This window comes from Phasianus colchicus, chromosome 1 (genome assembly GCF_987193195.1).
Source record: "Phasianus colchicus chromosome 1, bPhaCol1.hap1.1, whole genome shotgun sequence".
NCBI classification, from domain to species: Eukaryota; Metazoa; Chordata; class Aves; order Galliformes; family Phasianidae; genus Phasianus; species Phasianus colchicus.
In genome coordinates, this window is record NC_143436.1 from 131,966,313 (window position 1) to 131,980,277 (window position 13,965).

General features: G+C 36.4%; 1 protein-coding gene across 1 annotated transcript in view; it reads left to right on the plus strand.

The window, feature by feature from the left end:
* Positions 1–13,965, plus strand: part of OCA2 (OCA2 melanosomal transmembrane protein) — a 206,934-nt gene that overhangs the window by 59,321 nt on the left and 133,648 nt on the right. Inside the window, exon 14 of the mRNA XM_090126753.1 lies at positions 6,212–6,344. Coding sequence (XP_089982879.1) covers positions 6,212–6,344 — 133 coding nt within the window. The remainder of the gene's footprint in view (positions 1–6,211; positions 6,345–13,965) is intronic.

The following is a 13,965-nucleotide window of genomic DNA, read 5'->3' on the forward strand; positions in this document are numbered from 1 at the left end:
GTCACTAATGCCATACATAAATTCAAAGGAATTTGATGCTAGCATATGGGCTAGTATGGAAATATCTAGTATGGAAATAGAGGAATGAGGGATTTTTACTATAAAATTATTCTTTTTTTTTTCCTTTATTTTGTTTGGAGTCAGTTATGTTTCTGTTGTGTTAAAAATATTATTTTCTAATTAACTGCATACACTCAAATCATTTAAATACTGTCCAGGTTGGAAAATGTCTTTGAAAGTTAACAGTGTTGAATTAATTAAATGTTTACTCTCAAAATATTTAAAAGGTACTTCAATTAGTTTTGTTGAACTGTGACTTTGGAGACTGTAATATTCCTCACTAAAGATCTGATTACTAATTTGTACATTTTTAAACATAAAATCAGTGCAATTTTTTCAGCTTGTCTATTCTAAAAGAAAATAATTAGCACCTGCCACAAAGGTCATTTTCCAAAATACTCAGGAACTCATCATTTCCATAGAAACTTTAGCAGGGGCCACAAACACAGGAAGCAATTAAGCCATCACATCAAAAGGAAACAATTTTTTATTTTACTTGAACGTGATATTGATAATTTTAGGAGGACTCAGATGTACAAATACTATAGCAAACATGACAAGTACTGAGCTCCAAATTCTGTATTTGAAACAAGCAGAAAAACTTTGCAAGCATTTTAACTCTGGAGTATTTTCAGATCTGAGTTGGACCACAGAAAAAAAGGCGTCAGAAAATAGACAGGACAATGAGACTAGTTCTTCTTCTTTTCTATGTTCTCATATGTTACATCTCCATATCTAAATGAGAGAAGGCCAAAGACATATCCTTGGCTCTAAGGTGGTATATCATCTTTCTTCACTATTTTTGTCCCCATTGCTTATGGATGAGGACATCTGCCTGGTAGAGTGCTAAAGCAAGAGTGATGACAGGGAAGGATCATCTAGATTCCTACAGTCTCTGCTATTGGACTGATTTCTCAGTTCCTGATTTTGTCCATCCTCATTATCAAGCTTCCTTTTATTCAGTAGATAAAATGTAGATGTTGTCTTGTTTAGGAAATTAGTTCTAATAAAAGGTGCTGTGAGGATGTGATACAGGATCAAACTCCAGCCTGCATTTAAAATGTATGGAATACCTCCCATATTTATATAGAGTAAAATTTTTTTTTTTTTGAGGTGTTTCAGAGGTAAAAATTCTTGAATGCAACTGTTTATTTTAGTGACATTTTGGAAATACTTCATGCAGTATTGTTTGAAGGGTCTATTCCTGTTTCCTGCAGAAAATTGCAATTGTTTTTTCCTCTTTCGGACTTTATGAACAAAAATTCTACTTTTATCTTGAAGAGATATGTGCTTCAAACTTTGGGAACTCCATTTTATGCACATATCATGGTACAGATCGGTTCGAACCATTCATTGCTTTCAGAAAGGTCCTGTCTTTGGGAATTTCCTGAGTATCTGCAATCATACCTTTGGAGTTGGAAATTACTTGGGCTCTAAGTTTAGGATGTGATTACAGAATCTTAAGAGAATGAACGGTGAAGAGGTTTCCAGAGGAAAATGGTGTCTACTAGTCTATCAAGCTTTAATATATCTAAAAGTAATAATGATAAGTACGAGGACAATTTAACTTATGCTAACCACTGGATTATATTCTCTTACAGGACTCTGGCTATTTATAGTGTTGGTATGAAGTGTGATAAAGCTTGTGCTGTTTATCTGATGTTTTCAAAAGATTTTGGACATTCAGCATAATACTCAAAGTTATTCTTCACATTTGACATGAATTCCCCAGAAAATGGGCAGCCACAGGATCACCTGTCCTGCATTAAAGAAATTTTTAGTCTTTGTGCATGCTGCAATATTAGTTGGTTGTATTTCGAGGGAAATTGTGGTGCCAAAAATCTATGAATAGAAGTAGATAATTCTGACGAATAGAAGAGAGAAAATCCTATGTATGACTCTGTTAATGTATTTCAGGCACTGACAGATTGTGAAATAGATTCGCATAGCTTATTAGGCTATTCTGATTGAGCTTGCTGGATATAAACTTGGTAAAACTTTTAATCATTTTGTAAATTGTCTGTTCTTTCTGTTAATGTTTCATTGATTCCTCTTCTCAAGAAAGATGAAACCCTAATTAAGGTACATGAAATAAAAGGTATGGCTTTATGGCAGATTTCGGATTTTTTTCCCCATCTCTGCATGTAGTGATTATTAAAGAGTACAATGTAAGACAAAAAAGGGTGCTCATCAGTATCTCAGATAAGCATTACCTTTATGTAATTGTGTTAGACTATCAGTGATTTCTGTCTCAGCAACATCATGAGCAGCTCCTCCTGTGACAACATAAATCTCGGCTGGAAAGAATGTTTAAGCTGGTGTAGAAATAATAAATCACTCTCACTCTTCCTCATTTTATTGGCTTTAAAAAATTTAATGAAGGGCACTCTGAGTAGAAGCCCAGCATTTGCTGACCTCTGAATTACTGCACCTAGCAATAATTTTTGTTTTCTCTTTGCTCTGAAATGGCTTCATTGTTCTGGCAGTGTCTGAATTACTAGAAGTTGATTTCACATCTCCAAAAACAGTCAACCCCCAACCTCCCACACACCCTTGGACAAACAACCACAATAGACCAGGATGAAAGAAAGCCAGTGTTTAAGGAAAACAGAATGATGCTTCCTCCTAGAGCGAAATTGATATATTTGAATTTGTATTTAAAACCATAAAGCTTAGAAAGATGCCCAGTATTTCAGCTTTGAGTCTGCAGGCAATGGAACCTTTAGGTTGTTGTTTTGTTAAAATGAAATCTTTAGATTTTCATTGTCGTCTGGAGAACAGGAGAAATTTAACACAATCAGCACAGCCTCAAGTAAGGGACATTTGAGGCATGCACTGCATTTATCTGATGGATAGAAATCCCCTAGAAGAAAGTATTTCTTGCCTATTGTGCATGTCAATTCTATTTCAGTCTATTGTGCAGAAAATCTTTATGAATATGACATTTTGTTGTATGCAGCAAATGTGGAGCACTTTAAAGTATTTTTATAAATGCTGAACCCTAGCCCCAGCTGTGCAGATAACTCGGGCGGTACAAAAAACACATGGAGCGTGAATATTTGCTCTGTGTAGATGTTGCATGCCCTTACTAGAGAGTGGGCAAGGGAGCAAGAGCCACTGATGAAGTGTGCCACAATCTTGGGATCCTTTTCTATGTCCTTTCTATCTGAAATACAACATAAATCCTTTGTAACAGGGCAGCAGGGAGCCCAGGGATCTCTGTTGTTATGGTTTCTCTGTCAGAATAACACAGCAATGCACCACTCCATTCCAAGAATGTGGTTTTGATAATCTCCTTCCTCTTCAATCCCATTCCCTTTCCTATTCTCTATTTTCCTTTTCAGAAGATAGAAATGATCTCCAAGAAGCTGCCAGTTAACTGCTAATTATTTGGCAATGTGTGAAATCTACCTGCTCTGGTCATGAAAACATATTCTGTGTACTGGAAACATATACTATGTACTCGTGCTAAGCACCCAGCCCCAAGCATCAGAATGTGCAGAAAACTGGTTTCCACCATGTGCCTTTTTGACATGAGGGGCAAAAAGGATTATACTTGGTGGCATTCCTCCTCACGTACAGGGTACAAGTTTTTCAAGTTGCTAGTGACTATCAGGTTTCATTTTCATACACAGACTCCTGAGGATCATTGGAAGTAGGAAATGAGGAGGAAAGCTGGGAATGAGGTACAGGAAGAGAATTGGATCCAGCCTTGTGCTATCATGAGCAATATCTCTGTGTAAACTCTTTCCTGAAATACATGTTTTCCATGTCACAAAATGATTTGTTTCAGCTGAATTGGAAGGCTGTTTTGCAGTCAAAGCAGAGCATCATTTTTTCTTGTTTCTCAAAGGCCTCAGATACAAGAAAAATCAATGTGGTGATATTATGAAATTCAACAAAATTCTGAATCTCAGAGCAGATTCTCTTTAAAAAGTTAAAAGCTCCTGTTGTCATTTTTTTCTCTTGTGTTCGTGTCTGCAAATCACTTTTAAAGACTCCTTTGTTTCAGCTTTTATGTCATCAACTGCGTTAATTCTGACTTTTAAGAGTTTGTGACCTCTATCACATTTCAGTTCCTTTCAACTATAAGTCAAACCTTCTTATTAACCTCATTGTTTCTGTTTGTCTTTGAGATTGATGTGATTCTCCTTTCCATAGACAAATTATTTTTGTGGGTTTTAAGCAGCACGTTTGTTGTGCTGTATCTTTTGTTTGAGAAGCTTCTGCATTGCAGCACTTTAATAGCAAAGCACAATTGTTTTGCTTTAAAATTATTTTTTAATATTCAGAACTTCCAAGCAAGTGACTTTGTAAATCTTAGAGACTGCGTTAATAGAATTGACATTGAACTTAAATTCCATTACCTATCATGGGAATGTAACCAGCTTAAACTCGAGTTTCCAAGGATTCTTCAGGTTCCTGTTTCTTTTCTTCTTTCCAATAGTAGCAATTAGATTCATACCTGAGTATCTCTGCATGGTCTGCAGAGACTTGCAGTATCTCTGGAAATAGGTGTTCTCTTTCACAATGTGAACACGTTGCTTCCAGATTAAGGAAGATTTGTGTTGGTTATTGACAGTAGGTCAGGTGCAAATGTAATTTTCCAGGTTTTGGTAACTGTAGGTTGGGAATATTCTGACCATCTCATCTTACTGTATTGGTCCTCAGTCAGCTTTTTTCTGGTCATTTTGTTACTCAGAAGATAACATTTTTTTTTTTTCCAGTCAGATTTAGGTATAACTGTTTTGTACTTTTTAAAATGTTTTTAAATCTTATGTCCCAGGTGTTCGTATTTGTGCTTGAAATTTATTTAATTGTGCTTGCCTGAAAACTATGCTTTTGTTTTAAACAAAAAAACACTATCTGGCTATGAAAATTCTTTATGACTCCAATCAGGTGGAATGGGAAAACAATGATTTTTTCAATTTTTAAACTGGAAATATTTATGCTGGAATATTTCCGTGCATTATTTCACTAGGAAGCAATACAGAACCAAGATTTAAGAGAGTAAGTCCCCTAGTTGTCTTAACACACAGGAGGTAATATTAAGTTGTGCCACATGGGAAGCTGTTTTTGATTTGTATTGGCAGACAGAAGAGTCTATATGTAGTACACAAGTATTTGATACAATACAAGCCACTCGTACAAACATAGGGATAGGAAACAGATCCCATTAATTTCTAGACGCCCTAGGAAATCAGTAAATGTTCTGAAAATTCAGTTTGGACAGTCTGAGTTGTCTGGGGTCATGCTTCCTTTCAAGTGTCAATGAGATGCCCTGACAGGGTCATCATTTCAGACAAATGTGCTGCGAAAATAAGACAGTCCCTTTCTACCTGTACTTGGACATGATCTCTCTTCGAGCTTCATGAGTAACTTGTCTTTGGGAGGCCAGTCCTGACTAGGTAAAAAAAATCCGGCCCAAAAGCTAACCTTAGTACTAGGCTTCAGTGCGTGTATTACAAAATTGTGGAATAACTCAGTTGAAAGGGCCAAGAAGTCATCTAGTCCAATGTCCTACTCAAAATGTGGCTAACTTCAAAATATTAAGGGAAGTGGTTAATATTGATTTTTATAGTTTAAAACAGAACTTTTTAATGTATTATATGTTTACTTTTTTGAGAAACTCATAATTAAAGGGATTTATTCTGCAAAATTTAAATAAACATATTTATTTATTATGCCTGAAGAAATATAACCATGCTGTTGAGATGCACTAATTTTATTGCGAAAGAATATTAGGGACTTTGTGTGAAATCCTGGTTCTAGTAGGGTTATTGTAAAATACATATTGTTATCTGTTTAGGACAAAAAGTTGGCCATTAAAATTTAACTATTCCTATGATTCAATATGATTTAAAATGAATATAGAGTGATTTAAGTGATGATAGTGATTTTTTTTCATCTGTTTTACGTAGCCTAAATGTACATCAGAATAACTTGTACTGTTATTTTTGAGCTGTCTGAATTAAATTGTTATGTAGCTAGTTTCCTTGAAACAGATGAAATGCAGTGTGTACGATACAATGAGCTTTATTGCCTTCTATTTATTGTTGATTTCTAAAGTGCATACAGTTGAATACTTTTCCCTGTAGGTATTCTAGGAAAGTAACTGATTTTTAATTTGGGTTTTCATTTTTATTCCCAGGGATTGGATTTTGCAGCCTTCACAGGACATATGTTTATTGGAATCTGCCTTGTTGTTCTGGTCTCCTTTCCTTTTCTTGGACTTCTTTACTGGAACAAAAAACTATATAATAAGGAGCCGAGTGAAATCGTTGGTAAGTGTGAGCATTAAAATGTATTTATAAGCATTACTTTGAATAAGAATATGTTTCAAACAGGAACTGACCACAGTCTTCTACGGTGTTTTCAGAGGGAAGTGCCCATTTTCCTTCAAACTCTCAATATCTACTTTTACTAATAATTGTAATTTTAATCATGATATTTTCTGGCTTCTAGAAATGGATTTCTTTTTCTTGTACTAAGTTTGAGGTGTTGACACAAATTATTAAATATATTCCAAAATTTAGGGGATATCTTTCATCATTTAAAACCAAAAGCTTGAACACCCAGGTGTTCTTTTTCACAATAAGTACCATATGCTCAAGGTGCTGAGTTTACAGCTTAACTTCAGAAATATGCCAAGTTTCCCTTATGATAGGCATAGTGCACTGATGCCATCCCTTCACTGTTGGTTTTCTCCCACTTGATTTTTTCATCAATCTTTTCCTGCTCTGGGGTCAGTGAAGGTTGTTTCTTCAAGAGTAGAATAATTTTTTCAACTTTTCCCTACCTTAACTTTATCTGCTCTATCATCTCTGTAATTTAGAATGATTAAATGTATCTCTTCTTTATATTGCTCACTTAAGTTGTTTCAAGAAGTCTTGATCAATCTGATTTCACTGACATTTTCAGTAGCCGTTGAGGATGTCAGTCCCTTATGTCTGTGCTTTCATGCCTTTCTATTTGGTGATCTTTAAGTTTTTTGCCATTAATCTCAGGCTTGAGTTTGAAAAGTGAAACTTAATAATAATCCCCAAATGTCCACAGTTTCTTTATGTGGTGAAAGATAATTCACAAAGTATGATTTCCTAGTGGGTTTATACAAAGATAGCTGAATATAGCTGCTCCTTTTGCAGGACTGTTGGCTTTCACTGGTATAACTTGGCTCCATTTGTAACCTATGGAAGAAGGCAATCCCTTCTAAAGCATAATGAAGCTATCTACAATAGAACAGATATATTACATCCCCTGAAACTTTAATTCTCTCTTTTGAATATAAAGAGAGTCTAAGGTAGAGAGCTTCATGATAGGTACCTAATTTAGGCAAGATGAGTACCACTTACAGCAAGTTGCCTTGTCTCAGAGTAAACTAGCTTTAGAAGTAAGATTTTATTAAAAAGATAAAAATGACAGTCTGCTCCAACAGCTCCATGTCCATCTTGTGTTGAGGGCCCCAGAATTGGATGCAGTACTCCAGGTGTTGTCTCATGAGAGCAGAGAAGAGAGGAAATAGAGATCTGGGAAAGGAATAATCTTTTTTTCCTGGAGATGAAAGGAACCTTTGCAACACCCTAATAAATCTGCTTGTAATCATGCATCATTATAAAAAATTCTTACTTTTCTTTCTTGCTTGGAAGCTTTTTATGAAAATCTTCAGTACTCAGTGTATTTTTTTTGTAACTCCCCCAATTTTTTATTAAAAAAGAATCAATTTACTTTTATTCATCTCTCGTTTTCTTATAAAAGTGATAGCTTCATGGGCATTTCCTTGAATAACTGGAGTTGTTATATATCTCGGTTATCTTTAAATACAAAGCTTGCAAGGTGTCCTGAGATAAGTAATATCTACACAGTCAGAAAATTCATTTTGTCAAATATAAACTATTTTCTTTGGACGCAGCAGCATTATTTTGTGGACATACATTTTAGAAAATAGATGCATATTTTCTTTAATCCATAAAATTTTAAGCTTTTTTTTAAAAAAAAGTATTTTAAGAAATCAAATATGCAAAATCGCTGTTGGATTACCTTGAGTAGTACAATTTTTTCACTAGCATATTTTTGCAAGTGAAACATTGTACACTTTTTAGAGACTATAATATTTCCCTCAATTAATCTCCTGGTAATCATTGTTACTTGCATCTTAGTATGTTCAGATATAGCAGTCTTATAATTGGTGTACCATGTGTCCTTTCCCATAATCAGCAACTCCCAAGTTTTTGCTGCAAAGCTAATCAGTAGCTGCTCAATTAGAGTAAATGCTAAAGCAATACTCTTTCTATTGAAATTTTATGTGAAGGAAAGAGAAAGCGACAAACCCAGACTTCATTAGGAGGTAGCTGGAGCAATTTGGATTTTCAGAAGGAGCATAATGTGTTCCAAGATGCTTTCAGGGGTTCTTCCATCTCAGGTGGTAACGATTCTGTGATAACTCAAAATGGCTTGTTTGAAACAGCTGTTCTAATCAGCTAAATATCTGCCTTCCCTCATCCTGTCCCTGATTAGCAATTAAGCAAGATATGTGAGACTTATCTGGCATATTACTGTCCCAAGATTGTTTCAGCCTTCTATGTTCCTTAGGCTTTTTCTGATGTTTCTAGGCTATGTAGCCTATTAAGGTCAGATAAGCACTAATTTTAAGAACAAATAATATGTTATTCTGTTGATAAAGTGATATATTGATTTCAGTACTGTAGGTTACCAGTGTCTTTAAATTAGTGGCTTTTAAACTGAGCTTTAGCACTTGTAGAGAGGAAAAAGCATACATTTCTTCCCCAGTGATACCATTTACCTGCAGTGGCTTGAAGCATAGCATATTATGAAAGAAAAAAAAGGTCTGAGGAACTCAGCCATGAAAGGCATAAGCGAATTCTGAGCTACTGTGGGGACTTTTTTGAGTGCGACTTTCAGTACATAGAACTGCATCTTGTTCTATGATATTGGAAGAGAAGCTAGAATTAGGGTAGTAAGCTGAAATTTAAAAGGAGGTATATATACTGTTTCCCAATAGAATATACAAAACAAAATAAAAATACATGAGTGATAGAGGAACTAACGTTGCTGTTCTGCCCCTTCCTCCAATCCCCAAAACGTTTTCTTACTTTTAGTTGAAGTTTTTACATTCCTTACGTGTTAACTGTGCGCTACTTAGTCCCTTGGAAGCATGATAATACACTGCTCTGTTTCAGATATCATAATGCGGAGCTGTGGACTACAGTGTCTGGGAAGGTCCTTTTCCCCAGGGCAGTGGGTGACATGTAATCTGATGACAGTATTATCATCACCGTTTTTACTAAAGAATATAAGCTTTCTCTTAGTGCAGTGACTGATTTGGCACCAGTTCTCCATTTCTACTGTGTTGCTTGCTTGTGTTCCTGACCATTTTGCTTGCTGAAATAAATGCAGTTGTTGAAGCAGGAGGGTTGATGACAGAGTAGGGAGCACGTTATCCTTCAAATATAGCATCAGCTACATCTGTCTGGGAAAATAGTGCTATGGTAGTAGGATTGTATGTAATGCCTACAAGAGAAGAAATTTTCTAATTAATCACAGTCATGTAAAGTGCTTCGTGTGTGGGGAAAAAAAAACAAAAAACCAATGATACTGTTTTCCTCTACATGAAATTTGCTAAACAGATGAATGAGCAAATCTGTTTCTTCTTCCATGTGGAGCTTTGCAGCTGCTTCTCTAGCAGCTAGGGGAAAAAAGGGAAGAGTAAGAGGAGAAAAAAACGGGTATAAAACTGTGATTATTGTTCTGTTGATGTGAATGCCCCTGCTTTTTGGAGTTCTGAGATGCCCTGGGGAGTGAACCCCAGGACAGGTGGTGTGGGTTAAGGGTTAGAAGCTTTGTTACATTCTTGTGGCATAAGAGTCTTGCTTGCTGCTGGAGAAAGTTTCCCTTCCTCTCTGTGCTATGAGGCTTGCCTGGGTTTCCATCCAGATATGGGTTGGTCCTACGCCAGCTGAACACCCTCAAGCTATAATACCATTGAGATGATCTTTCAAATAGTTTCATAGTTTATGGCCTGGAGGCATAGTTTATCAGTCATGGTTTGTCAGTAGGCACCTAAAAGTGCTGAAAAAACCCGAAATTTTAAAAATGATTTAGTTGCATCATTTGCGTCAAATTGATGTAGGTTAAAATTTAATATTTTACTTGGCTTTGGAGTGTTCGTATATGTTCTCTCTCTCAGGCAAAGTTCCAGTTCACTCTAGGGTTCACTCTAGGGAGTGGCCCCTAGAGTGAACTGGACAGCTTTTAGAAGATTACCAAAGGTTTAGATTCCTGAATGCTGCATGTCCCTCCAATGCTACGCTAGCTAGCTCTGCATCCTCTACACTGTCACATACCTTCATGCTGGGCCTACACCATACTGTACAACCTTTGGGATTAACATTAGTGATGAACTACTATGATGATAATCTGTCGGACCAACCCACTACTATTTCAGATATTTTCAATTGGAAAAAAAAAAAAAAAGCCTGCATAGAGTAATAAATATGTCCAGGGGTCTCAAGGACAAGGCAAGAAGGCAAGCACTGACCCAGAGTATAAGGTGTCATGGAGCATCAGTACAGCTTTGTGTGCCACTTTGCTTCAGAATTTAGTCCTGTTTTAGTTAATAATGTTATTAATTTATTTGGTAACAGTAGGAACTGTTGCATGCTAGAATCAGTGAGAGGCAAGTCATGTATGTAGCTGGATGAAATACATCAGTATGTCTCTGTCCTGTGTAATGCAGGTGCTTTACTAACTGCTAGTAAAGCATTACTGGTGTTTAACAGAGCTGTTGAAAGCAGTGGGTTCGCCTGACTTGAAATCAAAAATAAATAAATACAGGTTATGGAGGTTCAGGTGACAGATCCAACAGGCAAATTATGCAGAGAATAATGTCCAATGAAAGGAATATTTCAAAATGTTTTCAAGCTTTTAGCGCCAAGCTAAATCTAGTTGGCAGTTGAGCAGTGCACATTGCAATTAGCTGTCCTCACCCAAAATGCTAAATTCATCACAACTTCTTGTAAACTTCTTTTACAATCAGTTATGATTAAACTCATATTGGGAAATGTTTCTCATGCCTAGAATTGAGTTTTCTGCTAAAAAAGCACATCACAGAAGAGAGAGATCAGCATGTCTTTGTGCATATTGATATATACCTTTGAGTTTCAGAACAGAAAAGGAGTGATTTGATGTGAAGGATACATGAATACTCTAAACTTTGCCCTATTTGATGTTATAGGCAACACATATATTTTGATCTCAAATTGCTTTCTCAGATCCCAGTGACGGAAAGCATTTCTAAATCTTTAACAACGTAAAATGGGAAAACTTGTTTAATTTCTTCTCTGCAATCCAGTTTGTACACTGAAAATGAATAGTTAATAGTGTATGGCATGAGTAAAAATTGTTGCTTGCTGAGATACTGTCTTGGAATCTAAGATCATAACTTTCTTATACTTTCATTTTAAACAACAGTAGGACTTTAAGCTTTGAAGAAACTACATAGTCTTATGCTCCCTGTGGACCTGCATGCTCCTTTTTGGTTAATGTAGCTGAATACATGAGAGTCATGGCTTTATATTTGAAAATGTTGAAAAAATATTGGTCTTTTATTACTTTCATCTTTAATACGTCCACTAATAATCAGGAATAAAAATAATTATAGTTATTTACTTTACGTGGATCCCAATTTTTTAAACATTTACAAACATTTTATATTTAAAATCTCTGTATATGTCCTTTCTGCTGCTTTAGAATTGATGGATTATCCCTCTCAGAAAGAGGAAACTGTTGATCTCTCTTTCCCTGTTTCAAAGTGATATATCAAATATTCTGACATTACAGAGTAAGGAAAATATGACAAATGCATATTATTTTCTGAATGCATTGATAATGCTGCCAGCATAAAAAGGCTGCTGTAATATGACTATACCTGCCTTATTCAGAAAGAAAGTATAGTACAGTGATATTTGGAAACAATAGAGAAGCACTTTACAATTTTATTATATACATTCTTCATAGATGGAGTCAGTAAAGTCAAGTTACAAATGGGAGGTACATTTTTAGGAACCTTCAGGTTTTTTTGCAGCATTTGTTTCCCTGGGTCTTTGTGTGCTCATACTGCAACTGTGGAACAATTGTAGAGATATACACTGGGCAATCTTTAGCAGTGTTTTGGCAGAGCAGTGGCAGTTTTCACTTTAGTCCTCAGATCTTCCCGGTACACACATATTAAGGGACCAGTTTAGGTTAATTTAACACATGCTCCATATCTGTTTGCTGCAAAGAGTTTCATTCTGATGATTTTTCATTAAAAAGTGCAATGACATTTTTAAATTGTTCTTATCAGTTTTATTTCTCAAAATGAGCTGGACTTATTAGCCACTTTTTTTTACGTTCAACCAGTTGCTAAAGGGTACAGTAAATCTGAAGTGAGCTTATTTTTCTCTTCATTTTGCCCTTTGGTGAAGCACTGTTTTTTCTAACTTTTGGGTTTTCAGAGGTGTCCTCTTGAGGCTTTGTCTTTTCAGGACAATGGGAAACTCATCTTTCAGTCTTTGCTTGTAGAACTCTTTTTTTTTTTTCCTTTTTTACATCTCTTTTTCACCAGCCCTGCTATTGAAATAACCTCAGTAGCTGTTTGGTTTGCTGCAATTCATTTTATGATTGGAGTGTATCTATTCACTTCCAAGCAGAGGAGTTAGTTAAATAGAGTTTTGTGCGTGTACCTTAATGGAAAACATTGGCTAATCAGAGAGTCATAGAATGGAATGGATTAGGTTGGAAATGCAAAGAATTTCATCCTAACACCTAATCTAAATCTCCCCTCATTTAGTTTCAAGTAATTCCTCCTTGTCCTACTGCTATCAACATGTGTAAAAAATCTGTGTCCCTTTTGTTTGTAAGCTCTCCTGAAGAACTGGAAGACGGCAATGAGGTCATCCCAGAGCTTTTTCTTCTCCAAGCTGAACATGCCCAGCTCCCTCAGCCTTTTTCATAGGAGAGGTGATCCAGCCCTCTGATCACCTTTGTGGCCCTCCTGTAGACCCGCTCCAGCAGCTCCATGTCCTTCTTGTGCTGGGGGTCCCAGGCCTGAATACAGTACTGCAGATGGGGCCTCATGAGAGCAGAGCAGAGGGGAGCAATCACTTCCCTTACCCCACTGGTCAGCCCTCTTTTGATGCAGTCCAAAGACTAATGAGAAAAGTTTCTGGTTAAATTTTTAATGAAAAGGATACTTGCTTTTTTTTCAGCTTTCTGAGTAGTCTAAATCCCATGGCTGATTCTGTCTGCACCTTGCCCAGAAGTAAACCCCTGGGAGGTGACTTTTGTGTGTGGCACCATCTAAGATGCCCTGCAGTTTTCTGCCTGGGCTTATGCTGCTTTGCTGCAGGAATGAGGGTCTCCTGTATTTCCCCTGCCACAGCTGTGGCGCTGTGCAGAGCATCTGAACATGCCCTAGGTGTCTTGGTGACCAAATGGGGCCCCAGCAATCCAACAGCTGATGGATATAAATGCTCCGTGTTGCTTTATGCAGCACTGTACAGATTTCTTGCATTCCTTTGCAATTATTTAGCTGAATCAGACAAAGTGTATTTTGTTGCAGTTTTGAAGACACTGCAACATTTGTGGCTCTGCTTACCTATATCCACATGACCAGTAAACTGGCCAACTCAAAGAAATAAAGACAAGGACATTTTGGACTTTTTATTTTCAGAATTTGAGCATATGCTTGTCTCCCATAAAGAGACACTGCCTCTAGGAAAGAGGCATCAATTGTTGAGCTGGAATGTCTCCTGAGGCAAATTCTTTGTACACACAGGCTTCACCTATCTAACTTAGTTCCTGTGCTTTTAAAATGGAGTTGACGGTTGCTTACTTTCTAATAATGCT